General features: G+C 41.8%; 1 protein-coding gene across 1 annotated transcript in view; it reads left to right on the top strand.

The window, feature by feature from the left end:
* Window positions 1-17,092, top strand: part of HEG1 (heart development protein with EGF like domains 1) — a 71,722-nt gene that overhangs the window by 17,055 nt on the left and 37,575 nt on the right. Inside the window, exons 3-8 of the mRNA XM_042782128.1 lie at window positions 737-1,090; window positions 1,973-2,326; window positions 7,013-7,246; window positions 8,195-9,547; window positions 11,669-11,785; window positions 12,992-13,111. Coding sequence (XP_042638062.1) covers window positions 737-1,090; window positions 1,973-2,326; window positions 7,013-7,246; window positions 8,195-9,547; window positions 11,669-11,785; window positions 12,992-13,111 — 2,532 coding nt within the window. The remainder of the gene's footprint in view (window positions 1-736; window positions 1,091-1,972; window positions 2,327-7,012; window positions 7,247-8,194; window positions 9,548-11,668; window positions 11,786-12,991; window positions 13,112-17,092) is intronic.

The following is a 17,092-nucleotide window of genomic DNA, read 5'->3' as shown; positions in this document are numbered from 1 at the left end:
ACAACATTCTGTTTTGCTTATCCATTCATCCATTGATGGACACTTAGGTTCTTTCAATGTTTTGGGTATTGTAAATAGTGCTGCAGTGAACACTGGTGTACAAGTCTCTTTTTGAGTCTCTGATTTCAAGTTTTTTGGTTATAAACCTAGGAGTGGAATTTCCGGGTCATATGGTAGTTCTATTTTTAATTTTTTGAGAAACCGGCACACTGTTTTCCACAATAGCTGTGCCATGTTTCATTCCACCAGCAATGGGTAAGGTTTTTAATTTTCCCACATACTCAGCAATATTTGTTCTTTTCTTTTCTTTTTTTTTTTTAATCTTAGTCATCCCACAGGGAATGAAATGGTATCTCTTTGTGGTTTTGCATCTCTCTGAAGGTGCTTTGGTGGTGTAGTGGATAAGGCATTTGGCTACCAACCAGAAGGTCAGCAATTTAAACCTACCATCCATCTGCTCTGTAGAAAAAGATGGGCAATCTACTTCTGTAAAGATTTACACTCTCAGAAACCCACTGCAGGTTGCTATTAGTCAGAATCAACTTGATAGGAGTAAGTTTGGTTTTGGTTTGATGGCTAATGATGTTGAGCATCTTTCCATGTTTGGTGGCCTTTGAATCACTGTCCCTAGATTTATCTACTAAAATCTAAGAAACATTATTTTTATGTAGATACTTCCCTGATTTTCTTAAACCTCTTAGGTTTGAAGGTTTTTTTTTTTTTTTTTCTGTTTTAGCTTCTGGAAGTATAAAGATGCTAAATAATTTCACTGCCTTCAATAATCCTTCAGTCAGTCAGACAAAGACTATGTATGATGCCACCATGTTCACCGATAGTGTCCCCAGGATGGTCCAGTCTTTACCTGTCAGCCTAGGACCTGTAAATGAGACAGAACACTTCCCCGAGTCCTCCGAAATTGGTACCACTTCAGCATCAGTCCATTCTTCACCATCTGTAGAGGACTCCAGCAGGCATAGTAGAGTGACTGGGAATCTAGGGAATGGAGAATCCATTGAACCATCAACAGAAAATGGATTTGGACTCATATCTTCTGAGATCTCCATGGGATTTTGGCAAAGTGATTCCCCAAGTAAGTGTTCAAACTTTGCTTCATCTGCTGTGAACGTTTTTAAATACATGAATTTTCTTGAGGTTGCGTCAAAACCATTTCCAGTCTTTACCTATAATACCACGTTATTACATTTTGATTTTCATCCTTATGAGAACATCATACAGGAAGTCGAACAAGTATCACCCCTCTCATTTTTTTTGTAGATGGGGACACGGAGGCTCAGAGGAGTTGGGTAAATGAGTGCACGGTCACTGGGCTCAGTCACAGCAGACTCTACCCCTCACTTCAGGGCTCTCCCTGCCAGTTCCACCTTCTTTTCATTCTGCAGCAGTCATTCTGTCCAGTGAGAGACAGACTGCTTCTAAAATGACCTTGTTATTTTGTGTATGGATCATCTTTACAATTAAAACATGCAGATATGTTTCCCAAATCTATGGGTTTTATTTACTCCCTATAGTTAATTTGATTTTGCTATATTTCAGAATTTATTAGAATAATCTTTTCCAATATTAGAACTGCTTTAGAGTTTTCTGAGTGTGCACTATGCATATTGTATTTGCTAGCATAATGACACTCCCTTGAATACTTTTTAGGGAAAATAGAATAAAATACTCAAGCCTATAAGCCTATAAGCCTCTTTGCACATGTCATTTTAAAACACTGACCTCCTACTTCCCGCTTCACCACCTTTTATTGAGATATTGCTATTTGTTGACACTAGAAAGTTTTGAAATCATTGTTTAGAGTATGAAAATACATGTCTGGTTATATATATAACAAGTGCTGTACAGGGTTCCTTGGCAAAGGGAATGTAAGAAAGGAATCACTTCTCAGTTGTTGAAGATTCTCTTTCACGTCCAATAATGGTGGCATTTCTTTTTTTCCATGGTAACTTCACAGCCTTTGGAGGACATCAGCTTGCCAGCAGCTCTGATGCAAGCAGTGGAAGTTCCGTTTCTCAGACTGAGATTGTGTCTAGATCAGCACCATCCATTGAAGGTGGAGAGAGCACAGCACACTGGTCCTTGACCAACAACAAGACATTTGTAAATGTGACAGGAAGCTCGACTTCATCTCCTGAAGCTGTGAACTCTTCAGTTTTCTCTTCAGTTTGGACCCAGTTCTCTGACTCTGCCCCACAGTCTGAAGGAAGCATGGTGGGGGATAGGAATTACTCTGAGCCATCCACAGACTCTTTGTCTACATTTTCCTCAAGAAGCCTAGATTCCTCAGCATCACGTGGTGAGCGTTCAAGTGAGTTTTCACTTCATAAAACTGAACCCCACCGAGGAGAGAGGGGACTCACTATGTTTGTGATCTTTGTGGCAAAGCACTGGTAACCAGTTACCATCAAGTTGACACCAATGCGTGGCGACCCCATTTGTGTCAGAGTAGGACTGTGCTCCACAGAATTTTCAGTAGCTGATTTTTTTGGAAGTGGATTGGCGGACCTTTCTTCTGAGGTGTCTCTGGGTGGACTCTAGCCTCCAACTTTTCCATTAGCAGCCAAGTGTATTAACTGTTGGTACTACTCAGGAGCTCCCTGTGGCACAGTAAGGCCATGCAGTAATGAAATAACTTCCTTGGGTCCCTCCAGTTTTATTACTCTTAAGTCATTCTTCTAGTACGTTGATACAAATATGCCTATATATTCCAAAATTCTTCCTGTTACATCTCCAAGGAGCCATTGCTGCCCTCTGCCCCTCCCAGATACAGCTCAGAGACCATGTCCTCTTACCGCCTGCTCCCCATCCCCATGTTGTTGTTGTTAGGTGCTGTTGAGTAAATTTTCAACTCATAGCAACCCCATGTGTTAGAGAGTAGAACTGCCCCATGGGGTTTTCTAGGCTGGAAATCTTTACAGAAGCAGATTGTCAGGTCTTCCTCCCACAAACCCAGTGGTGGGTTTGAACTGCCAATGTTTTGATTAGTAGCTGAGTGTTTTACTGTTGTTCCCACAGAGCTCCTTCCCTGTCCCCAGCCCTGCCTCAATCACAGGGCTCCTAGAAGATAAAAACAATACTTTTTTATGAGTTGTTCACCCCTGGTGTGAACATTCATCAGGGGAAACCCATCCACCCCCCTTTTTTAAAATAGCTTTATTGAGATATAATTCATAATGCCATACAAATTACCTATTTAATGTTTGCAACTCAGTGGTTTTAGTATATTCACAAAGTTGTGCAACCATCACCACTCTCTAACTCCAGAACATATCTGTCACCCCAGAGAGGAACACTGTACCTGTTAGCAGCCACTCCCAATTCCATCCTCCCTCCAGCCCCTGGGAACTTACTACTTTTCCATCTCTATGGATTTGCTTATTCCAGACCTTTCATATACATGAAATCATTTAATATGTGGCCTTTTGTATCTGGGCTCTTTTACTCAGCATAATGTTTTCGAGATTCATCCACAATGTAGCATAATCAGTACTTCATTCCTTTTTATGGCTAAATAATTTTTATTATATGAATATACTATATTATACTACATTTTGTTTATTTTGTTAATTTATGGACATTTAGGTTGTTTCCACTTTTTGGCTATTATAAATACTGCTGCTGTGAACATTCTCATACACATTTTTGTGTGGGCATGTGCTTTAATTCTCTTAGAATTGCTAAGTCATGTGGTATTTATGTTTATCCTTTTGAGAAACTGCCAAAGTTTTTCCCAAAGTAGTTGCATCATTTTACACTATGACCAGCAGTATTTGAGCGTTCCAATTTCTCCACATCTTTGCCAATAGTTGTTGTTCAGCTTTTTTATTACAGCCATCCTAGTGAACCTCTGGTGGCATAGTGCCTAAGGCATTTGACTACTAACCAGAAGGCTGGTGGTTCAAATCCACCAGCCACTCTTCAGAAGGAAGATTGGGCAATCTATTTCTGTATAGATACTGCCTCCGAAACCCAAGGAGGGGTAGCTGTGAGTCAAATCGACTTGATGGCAGTGAGTTTGTTTTTTGTTTTTTTTTTTTGAGTGGGTATGAAAGGTGCCTGGGTGGTGCAAGTGATTTGTGATCCGCTGCTAACTTAAAAGTTGGCAGTTCAAACTCACTCAGCTGTGCTATGGAAGAAAGGCCTAGCAAACTGCTTCTGTCAGGATTATAGCCAAGAAGATCCTGTGGAACAGTTCTGCTCTATAACACTTGAGGTCACCTTGAGTCAGTGGCCAACTTGGTGGTAGCTAACAACAACAGTGGGCATGAAGCAGGGCTTCAAATTGGTTGGAAACAGATCAGTCATGGATGACTGAAACAAGGGAAGCATATGCAGTGCATAACAACCAAATCTCTTGCACGTCGGATTTTGACCTGAGTAGGAAACAGGCCCCAGTGCCTCTCTCAAAGATAGCAGCCAACCACCCCATTTTGAATGTGTGCCTGGATTATGGACACATTCAATCATACATTATGTGATTGGATTATGGGCAGGGCTCTCCACAGTCCTGTCCATAATCCAATCTCCTGCCTCGGACTCCTGAAAGTTTCCTTTTATATATCTTCCTGAAAGGCCTTTTGTATATCTTCTTTGGAAATGTCTCTTCAAATCCTTTGACTGTTTTTGAATCATTTTTTTGATGTAGTTGTAAGAGGGTATATTCTGGATGCTAGTCCTTTATCAGATATATCATTTGCAGATATTTTCTTTGATTCCATGGGTTATCTTTTTGACCTTTTTGGTGATATCATTTGCAGCACAAACGTTTTGAATTTTGATGAGTCTCATTTCTCTATTTGAGAAACCTTTACTTTAATGGTCCTTTTTAATCATGTTTATGTAAAGTAATTAGGAAAAAACAATTCTCAGAAGCCTTATCAATGTAAAGCATATGTTGATTAAAGCCAAAATCCATTAACTTATCACTTAAGCTGATCATGAGTTTAAATTCTTGCTTCTCCACCACTAAGAATAGCTCCATTTCCCCCATGTGAGAATCCTAATTGATGAGGAAAATTAGCATTTATTATCACACTCGTGAAGTGGAAAATCATGTGCTTATCATGAAAGACTAGCCACACAGGTGGATGATGTTTATGCTCTCCTGTGTCACACTCACAGCTGTGGGGCTCAGAATTTTACCCTCTCAGATCAAGACCTTGGGTCCCTTTCCCTTTTACAGACTTGGTGGCCTTTCCCTTTGATATCTCTTCAGTCCTCTTTCTGTCTGCAGTTCACACTTAGTTGGTTAGCCTGGAAAATGTGATTTCAATGTGAGCACATCTTGGAGTTCAATTATAAAGAGCTAGATAAGCAATAGATTCACTCCTGAAACATCTCACTGTGGGTTAATAGTGCTTTATCTTGTTTTCTCAGAATCAGCCCAGGCTGACTGATTCTACAACCCAACATCAGCATCAATGGTTGGTTCCTCTTTTGGATTCAGATACAGTCCCTGCTTCAGGGCATGACTCTCCACTTGGTTAAGTCTGTAACCCTGACATGCTTGTATGCCTGGACTTAATTTACCCCAGAGCATTTTAAGATTTCCCAAGCCAAGAACTTTTTCTCTTTGCCTGGAGAAATTGTGCTCAGATGCACTGAGCTCTTCAGCCTCTCCTGGCTGGCTTTGCATAGGTCTGGTGACCCTTCAGCCTGGACCTGACATCTTTCCCTGGTCTCTAGTTTTGTCATTGTTTGTCTAAGTCACTGTACGTCTCTGTCCCCACTCTCATTCCTGCCTATCAGTGAAGTCAAACCTATCATAATCTCACCTGAAACTCACCTTTACATCTGTTTTCCATCAAGGTGTGTCCCTAGGATGTTAAGGGCTAGCCTGGGCTGAGAATGGAAGTAGGAATCCAGAAAAGAGCCTGTTTTCTCAGAGATAGATTGGGAGGTATTGAGGCCAAGAAGAGATTGGGCCCCATTTTCCTCATAGCTGAAAAGAGGGGTTTATTTGATAACCTATGATCCCTTTTTGTTCTAAGATTCTTTAAGCTTATAGCATAAAATATACCCAAAAAAGGAAGGAAAGGATATATATTTATGTGTCATTTGTCCCTCTTCCATCCCCATTGATAAAATAGAACAAATGCATTAAAAAATAATAAAACAAAAACCAAACCAACTTTAACCTCCAACCACAATGCCATTTCTCACTGATGTGTTAAGGCAAAGTCTACAGAATGAGAGGCCCCATGTTAATTCATGTGTTGCACGTCTTACCAGGAGGTGAAGGCTTCTGACTAATGTGTGCCTCCCTCCTGGGCCTCAGAGTGTCTAAAGTCCCAGTAGGGTTGTTAGTCTGTGCCCACTACTTGCTTCCTCCACCACCACCACCACCAATTTTCCTGACATAATCTCTATTTATTATGTATCACTGAGCAGAAATATGGTATTGATCCTGTTCACCGAAGTAATAAAGTTTCCCATAAATCCGGGTCATGTGAACAGATATGCTGATCTGTAGTTCCTCTTGAGGTTTCAGTCATGGCTACATGTTTGTAAAAACAACACATATTTTGCTTTTCCACATTGTCAGTCTCAAAGACCCTGATGATTGCATAGGGAAGCGTTTTGGCTCATACAGTCTAGGAAGTAGGGCTTTTTTCTGAGACTCAATTTCATATACAGTAGTATTACTCTATTGCTGTATTTAGGGGCAGAAAGGGTTCATCAGTGGAATTCTTGCCTTCCATACAGGAGACCTGGGTTCAATTTCCAGACAATGTACAACATGCACAGCCACTGCCTGTCTGTCTGTTGCTATGATGATGAACAGATTTTAGTGGAGCATCTAGAATAAGACAGTAGGAGGAAAGGTCTGGTGATCTGCTTCTGAAAATCAGCCAGTGAAAACCCTATGTCTGGATCACACAGTGTTTTGTTCTGCTATGCATGGGGTTGCCATGAGTTGGGAGCTGACTGGATAGCCGCTAATACCACCAATCCCTGTATTTATTGGCCATTCCTTGTTTCAATCTTCCTTTAGCCGTTGAGGACAAACATCAGCTGGGAGGCAGCTCAGACACACAGGAAAAGGCTTCTCACCCTCACAGCCCACACACGTCAGCCACTTTTACTGGAAATGGAGAGCGGACTCTGCGATCGCTCACCAATGGGAGCACAACTTCTGGAGAAGTGGGGAACTCTGCCTCGGTGTTCAGAGAAACTGAGAGTGCCACACAGCACCTGGACATGACCAAGGACACAGACCTCACATCAAGTTCACTGGCTGCCTCATCTGTCCTTGGAGGTAATGTCTCTGTAGCAGAAACTCTCTTTTCCACATTCCTGCAGCTTATTTGCCAATTTACTCACAGTCCTACCATGATTATGTTTTCTGTCAACCCAGAAAGTACCTTACAAGCTCTTTATGAGGAGAACTTTCTGGGTTCTTCCCCTTTAGGAAGATGAACAGCCCTCCTCAGACTGCTTCTCCCCTATCCCTCCACATGCACATATGCTTACCGTAGGCATTTGGGATGAAGTCTGCCAGGAGGCTTAAAATGAAGACGACCAGCCATTTTGCGGCTAAAGCAAATCTCCTGGGAAAGAACTATCTCATTACACAGAGTGGGAAGTTAGGAGCATTTTCCTTTTCCATTTAGGCATAACAGTTGTTCTATTTGGGGTCTTAAGACCTTTTCTAATATCAGTGTGCTTTTATCCAAAAAAGCATGTGAAAGGAACTCGGGCCTATTCCCGGTCCTTAGGCTCCTAGCCCCGACTTTTCTTTGAATACCATTTCTTTTGCTGCCACCACTTTTCCTTACAGGAGGAGTGAATATACTCAGAGCAGACACTGACAGTTCTGCCATCCCATATGGTCCCTAATCAGAGTGCTTGCCATTGAAAACCACCTCTCGAGAAAGTATTTCATCTCACTTATGTTCATGAAAGGACATTGGAAGTCTGTCTATTTTAGAGTTCTTGTTTGTTTAATTAAGGAGCTTTTGTTGTATAGTGGTTAAAGTATTTGGATGCTAACCAAAAGGTCAGTGATTTGAACCCACCGGTTGCTCCACAGAAGGAAGGTGGGGTGGTCTGCTCCCATAAAGATTTATAGAGCCTTGGAAACCCAGTGGGGTTGCCTATGGGTTGGAATTGACTCGATGGCATTGTTTGGTTTTTATTTGTTTAGTTGACCTAACTTTGGTTTTTTCCTTTGCAGTCACTGGAATTAGTTATAGTCAAGTGAGTGGCACAAGTAATGAACAGAGGACTTCCAGTGACCACACAGATCACACCTATGTTTTATCTACTTTCACCAAAGGAGAACGGGCATTACTGTCCATTACAGACAACAGTTCATCCTCAGACATAAGGGAGAGTTCAACCTCTTACCTTAAAATCTCCAACTCTTCACATTTAGAATATTCTTCTCATGCTCAGACTGAAAGAAATAATGCCTCATCCTATGATGGAGAGTATGCCCAGTCTTCCACTGAATCACTGGTTATGCGTACTCCCAACCCTCCATCCTACACACCCACCATTAATGTGCCAAACACTTTGGTTCTTCTGGACATGGATGCTGGATCTGTTGGTGACTCATCTTCTCCATCAAGGTCCCCTTTACCTCAGCCTTCAGTGTCACAATTCTACCAGTTGTTCTCATCAACCCTACCATCAACGAGGATCTCTTCTCCTCTACTGAAGTCTGTCTCAGATGTGACTTTGTCTTCCTCACCATCACCTTTACCAATATCCTTGATGGCATCTACTCCTGCCCCATCTACCCCTACCCCATCTTCTATCTCACAAACAACCTTACCAGATTCATCTTCTACTCAAGCCCTGTCCAGGGCAAGGGAGACTTCTGGGACTTCAGTTAGGACGTGGACTATGGCATCATCCATGGCAATGCTCCACAGTAGTAAAACAGCAGATCCTAAGAACGAGAGTGACCCACACCAGGCAAAAGTCATTACGGAACCAAAGTCACCACACCTAGCGTCTTTGCCAACAGCATCTGCCGAATCTGTAACAATGAGCTCTCCTTCAGGAGTCCCTTTGCCCCCAGCCTTAATGGAGTCTTCCACTGAGCAGACCCTTCTAGCTACGAGCACCAGCTTAGCCCATATGTCTCCAGCTCTGAGAGCCACCACTCATGATACCTCTCATCCTCCCATGACCACTCTCAGCCTCCTATCAAGCACCGTGGCTCTGATGGGTGGTGCCACAATAATACAGACTACAGCTGGAAAACAGGTCTTGCCAACCAGTCCTGAGATCCTGGTGCCACAAATTCCAACACAGGGTGCCATCACCACCAAAAGGACCAAAGTTCACATAGGCACTACCACCAGATTGATACCTCTGACCAGTGCACCTGCATCAGCAAGAGAACTGGCCACAAGGCTCGGTGTTACAGAAGAGCACAGCCCAGCTTCACATTTCTCCAGTACATCTCCTCACCAAATCACCAACGTTTCTACTGCTCAAGTATCTACTCTTAAATCTACCACCTTCCCTGCTCAGGGCAGCACACAGTCACTGACCACCTTATCATCTCCGGCTTCAGGTAAAACTCAGTCTCACAAGGACACGTTGCCAGGGAGGCCCCATCAAGCACTGAGAGCCATACAGGGCTCGAGATTCATGTGAATGTACAAAAATAGTATTTGAAATAGTCTATGTCTTTTTTGTGATCTAAAATTCTTCCTGTTGAAGCACTTAAACCATGAAATAATGTCACGGCGGGCCTAATGTTCTCACCCGAGTTACATAATTCTTCCTGAAGAAAGAGGAGAGGATGCATTGGTTTGTGTGACATTGGTAGATAGCACAGTTGTAGCTTTTAATGCTCTGTAATTGCACAAGCTTTCAAGCATGACTTTCACTCTTCCAAGGTCAGAGAGGGGCAGCAGTATGGGATGGGAGGGTGGGGAGACTGAAGTAAAGAAGGTTTAGGTGGGCTGTCTGAGACATGGAATGTGTCTACCTGCTCCCAGATCAGAGTCCAGAGCTGCAGAGTCAGTCGCCAGGCTTCCCAACTCCCCAAACACCAAGGGAGACTTCTCTTGATCCAGAGGAAGCCCAAGCTGGTCTGTCTCCCTAAGGTTATCATTCTGGTTGAAATGATGGAGCTGGGGGTGAGGTGGGGATACATATCCAATAAACCCGTACAATTAACTAACCATTCTCCATAGTGACTGTATGTCCAGGGTTCCTATACATTACACCTGAGGTTACCTTTATATTCAGGTTAAAGTAGCTAGTGCAAGGAAAATAAAGCCATCCAAAGGAATTTTTACCATTTAAGAAAAGGTAGAAAGAAGTGGGATGATACATCTTTTGATGTCGTGTTCAAAATTGTTCTTCTGGCTTGTCCAGACCAGAAAGAAAAGAAGAGAAATGCTTTGTAATGACTGGAGTGGAGACTCAGTCTTCCATGATCAACCTGCAGGCTTCAGGGTGTGGGATAGGGGTCATAAACCACCATTTGCCATCATCCCAGAATACATGAAGCATCAGTAACCCTACCCCTTTGTACCATTGATCCAAAGACCTCTGGGAAAGGAAAGGTAGGTCATTCTCTAGGGAAATTTGGGAGCCCTGCTTCAGAGCATACAAGTTTTCATTTCCAGAGGCCAAATATATTCCAACACCAGAAAGTATTTCACAAGTCTCCATTACCAAGGGTGAGGGAACGTAAATCACAAGTCATTACAATGATAACTATCAGTAAGTAGTAGGAGCTTAATTACTGACTGATAATAATATTCTCTGTGACAGTGTTCATGTGTATGTAGGTGTTTTCAGGTAATAGTTAAGGTAGCAATGAAGAATAGCAACATCATCTTTAGATTCAGCCATACTTTTCTCAGGGTGATTGTTTGGAATTAGAGTGCTTGACTTCTTTTCCTGTTCCACTGATGATTTACTCCTTGCAGATGATGGAGTTATGTTGTGTGTTTGGGCTTTTCTAAGTGTCAAAAACTTTTATTAAGAGGCCCCAGGAGCAAGCCTCTGCAGTTATACAGAGCAAGAGAGTCGTGGTCACTGCCTTGGGGGGATGGAATCCAAGAGGACATTGAAGCTTGTGTGTCATTAGGGCCTAAACAAATTCAGGTAGGGCTGATTTTTACATTATGTAAAGAGAGGGGGCAATGGCAGTGCTCAACTGCTTATTTTTCTAAATAGTTGCACAATGTATGGAGGCCCAGTTAAATTTTGAGAGTTCTTGGATAAAGGGTGCTATGGTTTTGATAAAGTCCTATGCGTGCAGACACACACACTCGCACAATTGCATTAGGGAGGATGGGTTGATCACGGATGTTTTTCCTCTTAATTTGTTTGAAATTGGAATTTTCTGAGTATCACAAAGGCAGTATAATCATGAGTTCTGAATTGAGCTCCTGAACTGTGAGCAGCATTTAGATATGAACCAGATCTTGCATTCAGGGATCCAGTGGCCTCACATTTGTGTATGTACACAAACTAGTACCAGTGCACAGGCTTGCTGCACTTGTCTTTTGCACCTCTTGGGGGCTCTTTGTATTTTAGTAGTGTAGCCTTTCAGGGTAAATAAACAGAAATAAGCAAGAATCAAATATTAGCTGGGAGTATTAAAATATTTATCAAGAGCTGCCTTTGCATTTCCTGCGTGATTAACAGCTTTGTTCTCGGAATGTGTTTTTAGTCAGCAGCTGTGCCACGAACCCTTGTCTTCATGATGGAAACTGCATTGCTGACACCACCAGTCGTGGCTATCACTGTGTTTGCTCACCTTCCTGGCAAGGGGATGACTGCAGTGAGGGTAAGAGCAAAACTAATGTCCAGTGGTCTCCACTGTGGTGTCACAGTGAGATATTCAATAAGCTCTATTTTCCTCCAAAATTGCGGAAAATAAGATTTTCTAATTAATATTCTGCTTCACTGAGATTTGGCCTGATTATGTATTCTCTGCAGGACAGCATCAGACACTGTGGTGTAGAGCTGACAAGCCCCATGATCTATCTCCATTCTGTGGGCTCCCTATACTCTAGCATCACCGGACCACCTATAACTCTTTAAAGACCCTTATACCTTCCTGCCCTTTGCCTTTCCTATACAGGTTCCTTAGCAAATCCTTCTAGTCCTAGTCCAAGGAGCTCTGGTGGTGCAGTCATTGAAGTATAGCACTACTAAGCAAAAGGTTGATGGTTCGAACCCACTAGTCACTCCATGGGAGAAATATAAGGCTGTTTGCTTCCATAAAGATTTATAGCTTTGGAAACCCTATGGGGCAGTTTTACTCTGTCCTATTGGGTCGTTATGGGGAGCTCTGGTAGCATAGTGCCTAAGGCACTTGACTGCTAACCAGAAGGCTGGTGGTTCAAACCCACCAGCCACTCCTCAGAAGGAAGGTGGAGAAATCTACTTCCGTAGTGATACCGCCTCAGAAACCCAAGGAGGGGTCACTGAGTCGGGTCCGACTCAATGGCACATAACAACAACAATAGGGTCGTTATGAGTCAGAATTGACTCAGTGGCTGTGGGTTTGGTTTAGTCTCTCTCCAGATGTTATTTAAACAGTCCTTAATTCTCCCCATCTGTCAAAATCTGCTCCTTTCCCTGTACTTCCAAATCCTGGCTTGTATTTATAGTTAAGTTGCCCTGGTGGTACATTGGTTAAGCACTCGGCTGCTAACCAAAAGGTCAGCAGTTCAAAACCACAGCTACTCTGTGGGAGAAAGATGTGGCAGTCTGCTTCTGTGTAGATTATAGCCTTGGAAACCATATGGGGCAGTTCTGCTCTGTTCTTTAGGGTTGCTATGAGTCAGAATTGGTCAATGGGTATTTATAGTTAGTGGTTTCCCTAGCTGCCTCCACCCTCAGTAGACTGTCAGCCCCTTAAAAACAAGGGTGGTGTCTTACTCATCTCTGTGGTCCCACTATACCTCATACCAATTTGACCCTTAGTAAGTGCTTACTGTTCTGTCTGCCACAGATACCATATGGTCTGCTTTCCTCTTCTCTGCAGATGTGAATGAATGCCTCTTGAACCCCTGCCCACCCCTGGCCACGTGCAACAATACTCAGGGATCCTACACCTGCAAATGCCCAGTTGGGTACCAGTTGGAAAAAGGAATATGCAATTTGGGTAAGAGAGTTGTAATTTATTTTTTTACCACAATATTATTTTACAGAATAACATATACTGTTTTTTTTCCCCTAATCAAATCTATATTTGTCCAACATATAAACTTAAGGGATATAGAAAGAAGTGGAGGACAGTCCTTTATAATTCCCCTACTCAAAGATACAGCACGTTATTTTGAATTCTTTTTGGTGTGCATTATATTTTTACATAATTAAAATAAGTTATACGTACAAACTTTATCTTAAACATTTTCCCATGTGTTCTGGTTACCTAGTGCTGCTCTGACAGAAATATACCACAAATGGGATGGCTTAAACAAACAGGAGTTTATTCTTTTACAATTTGGAGGCTTTAAGTCCAAGTTCAAAGTGCCAGGCTCTAGGGGCTGGTGAAAGCCCCTCAACCTTGGGCTTCAGCTCTGCCTCCAGCTCCTGGCCCACTGAAGCTAGAGGCTTTTCTTCACTCAGACAGCTGCTGGCTCCTGAGGCTGACAAGTCCAAGGTTAGCAAGCAAAAAGGCACAGTCCTGATATTACCAAATCACACAGCAGGCCATTAACTCAAGTCCATTGTAAGTCCCAAGGTCGGCAGAGCATGGCAGGCTGCTGAACAACAACACGGCTACATGCAGCGTTCAAGGTACCATAAACTAGAGACCATTCCCAAAGCTGCTGCTTATATGGGAAGCAGACCACATAACCAAAGCAGCTTCTCAGCTGCTTGTGGTAAATCCCTCCATGGAGTTGATTGCCAGTCTCTTCATGGGGAATAACTACCACCAGCTGCCCAGCCACTCAACGAGGCCCAGCCAAGTTGACACAAAACATAACGACCACACCATGTTATTAAAAATACTGTACAGTCATCTTAATGACTTCATAATATGCCATGCTTTGTGCATTATGTCTTTTGCTTATCCATTCCACCCTGCAGTTAGGAAAAAAATTCATCAAAATTATATTCTAAGAGCACAGTCAAAAAAATTTTAAGGGAGGAAAAAGAAGAAAAACCCTAACTGCCCTACCACTTCATATATTCTTTTATTTCTAAAAATGATCTTCATGTTCTTGTCCACAGGCAGATACATTTTTACAAAGCTGCTGCTGTAATTGTATCACATAATTTGCCATATTTTGTTCCTTAATTTGTAATTTCATGAAGCTGTTTGATTTTGAGTATAATCTCCATTTTGCAGGTAAAAAGCAAACAAATAAATGCAAGGAAAACTAAGGCCCTGAGAAGGTGCCAAGTGGCTAAGCTTATACAACTGACTGATGACAGGCACATTTTCCAGCCCATAGTTCTTTCTATTATACAATAATGCGTGAATTGTAAGAGCTTTCTTGCATACAGGGTATAGCCCTTGGGAGAGTGCTGAGTTGAATACACAACTTGTTGAGGGAATTAGAAATGACGAACAAAGAGTTATCTTGCTAGATGAGGAAACTGGAAGGTAAAATGATTCGTATTTGAATCATCTTAAATTTCCTAGTGATACTTTGACACAAAAAGTGCTCAGTAAAAAATATAAAGAGAGGAATCACTATGGGACACGGTCCTACTCTGACACACATGAGGTTGCCATGATTCAGAGTCAACTTAATGGTAGCTGGTTTAGTTCAAAAAAGCTATCTGCTGTCGAGTTGATTCTGAATATATATAGTTGGTAAAACTAATTTTCCCCTTTTAAGCATGAGAATAATAAACAGATTAGTAACCTTAGAGTGAAAGAGAAGCAAGGGATTGGAATCCATGAGGAATACACAGGGCTTTGGTACCATTTATTACTATGGTAATGTTCTGGTCTAAAATTAGGCGGCAAGTTCACATGCTTCTTAAACTATTATAATTACTACGCTTCATAATTTACAATGATGTTACATGTACTCTTTGCAGGTGCTAAATAGTAAAAATTTTAATAGTATGTGAAAAAATAAGAAAAGTGCTGTAAATATTTTTTGAGAAAACAAATGTCTGTGGTGGCATAGTGCCTAAGGTATTTGACTGCTAACCAGAAGGCTGGTGGTTCAAACCCACCAGCCACTCCTTGGAAAGAAGGTTGGGCAGTCTACTTCCGTAGTGATAGCACCTCGGAAATCCAAGGAGTGATTGCTATGAATCAGATCTGACTCCACAGCAGTGTGTTTGTTTGGTTTTTTATGTCCTTTCAGAAGGAACTCTGGTGGCATAGTGCCTAAGGCATTTGACTGCTAACCAGAAGGTTGGCAGTTCAAACCTACCGGCTGCTCCATGGAAGGAAGATGGGGCGATCTACTTCCATAAATCTTTATTGCCTCAGAAACCCAGTGGAGGTTGCTATGAGTTGGAATCAACTCGATGGCAGTGAGTTTGGTTCCTTTTTCTTTTTTTTTAATGTCCTTTAAAAGTGTTACCTATATGAATGCCTATGGGGCTAAGGGTATCATCAGATTCTAAGAAAGTTGGAGTGTTACTAAAATAACTAGAATTTTGAAAGTTGATTAAAATGGAAGGACTGAGGGAAAGTATTATTAAAAGAAAGAAAGCTTTAGAAATACAATTATTAGTCAAAACCAAGAATTCTTCATATTCTAATAATATTTATCTGTGTGTGGATAACCTATTCTGTTTAGCCACACCCAATCAGAAATAAGCCAAGAATTTCAAGTTCATTCAAAGAGTGGAGGAGATGGAAATGATTTTGTTTTGGAACAGTGTGGAAAGTTACACTTGCCCAAGACCCAGTGCCCAACTTCTAGCTCCAGGTTCTGCACCTATGACACCTCACTCCTGAGCCTCAATTTTCTCATCTGTAAAATCAAGTTACCATCTGCTCTGCGTCCCTCTCAGGATTATGGTGAAGATCAAATAAAATAATTCATTGAGCAAGCTTGGAAAATGGTAAAGAGCTCTCCAGATGTGTGGTATCATTTAACATTATTCTTCAACCTCCTGGATCAGAATTAAAAGCATTAAACTACTTGTGAACACAAAATAAAAACTATGAATCTTTAAAAAAATTATTTTAGATAACATATGGACACCAGCAATTAATTTTGAAGTAAAAATTCGACTTAACAGGAGTTCCAGTAAGATGGCGGAATAGGCAGAAAGACTGCACAGACCCTCTTCAACAAAGAAAAAGGGAACCAATTAACACAGATACAGAAGATAATCCTGGACCCCTGAGCCTTGAAGAGAAGGATATAGAAGTGGACTAAACTCCAACCAGTGGAAGAATTTGCATGAAAACACCAAAAAAGAGGACATATGGAGCTGTGGTCTGGCAGCGATCCTGACAGCACAGACAGCTTGGATATTGCCGAGTGGTGGGAGGACCTGAGAATTATCCATCAGCCCTGCTAGCCAAGGACTGCACGGAGGACTGCTCTTGTGGCTGGGGAATTGGGGAATAGAAGGGGAAGTAGCGAAGAAGAAGGCAGGCTGAGCTGTGGACTTTTGTCTGTCCAGATGGTGCAGCCATTTTGAATGTTTACAAAAAGCTTGACCATTTTGTATGTTTAAAGTGACAGTGTTCTCCTAGATTCCAGGGACTTAACAGTCTCCACTTGCCAGGAACCCCAACAACATTCTGGACCCAGATGACTGGAAAGGTGCAACATTCCCCTTGTTACTCTTATACCCCACACCGTCTTGGTGAATGGAGATGCAGCCATCCCTCACTCCCACCCACCTTCTTGGCCAGCAAGAATTCCATCCCAGTCTGTGTGCTGGGATGAAGCCTGGGTACCCTACCCCGATTTTTTTTTCTTTTTTTCAGTTTGTTCGTTTTTGTCTGTTTTAAAACTACTACTATTATTATTACTTTTGTCCTTTTTACTATTAGTCTTTATTCTTCCCCTCCCAGGTTGTAGTTTTCAGCGTTATTTCTTTTCCCTATTCCTGGTTGCAATTTTTTTTTTCTTGTAGTTAACCTGGTTCCTTGTTTTTCTTTTTGAATTTTTCCATTTTTTTCTTCATTATTCTCCTTCTCTACCTTTTT

The sequence above is a fragment of the Orycteropus afer genome, unplaced genomic scaffold, assembly GCF_000298275.1.
Source record: "Orycteropus afer afer isolate SDZICR_OR568_19922 unplaced genomic scaffold, OryAfe1.0 scaffold00245, whole genome shotgun sequence".
Taxonomy (NCBI): domain Eukaryota; kingdom Metazoa; phylum Chordata; class Mammalia; order Tubulidentata; family Orycteropodidae; genus Orycteropus; species Orycteropus afer.
Note: the sequence above shows the minus strand (reverse complement) of the source record. Positions and strands in the feature narration are given on the sequence as shown.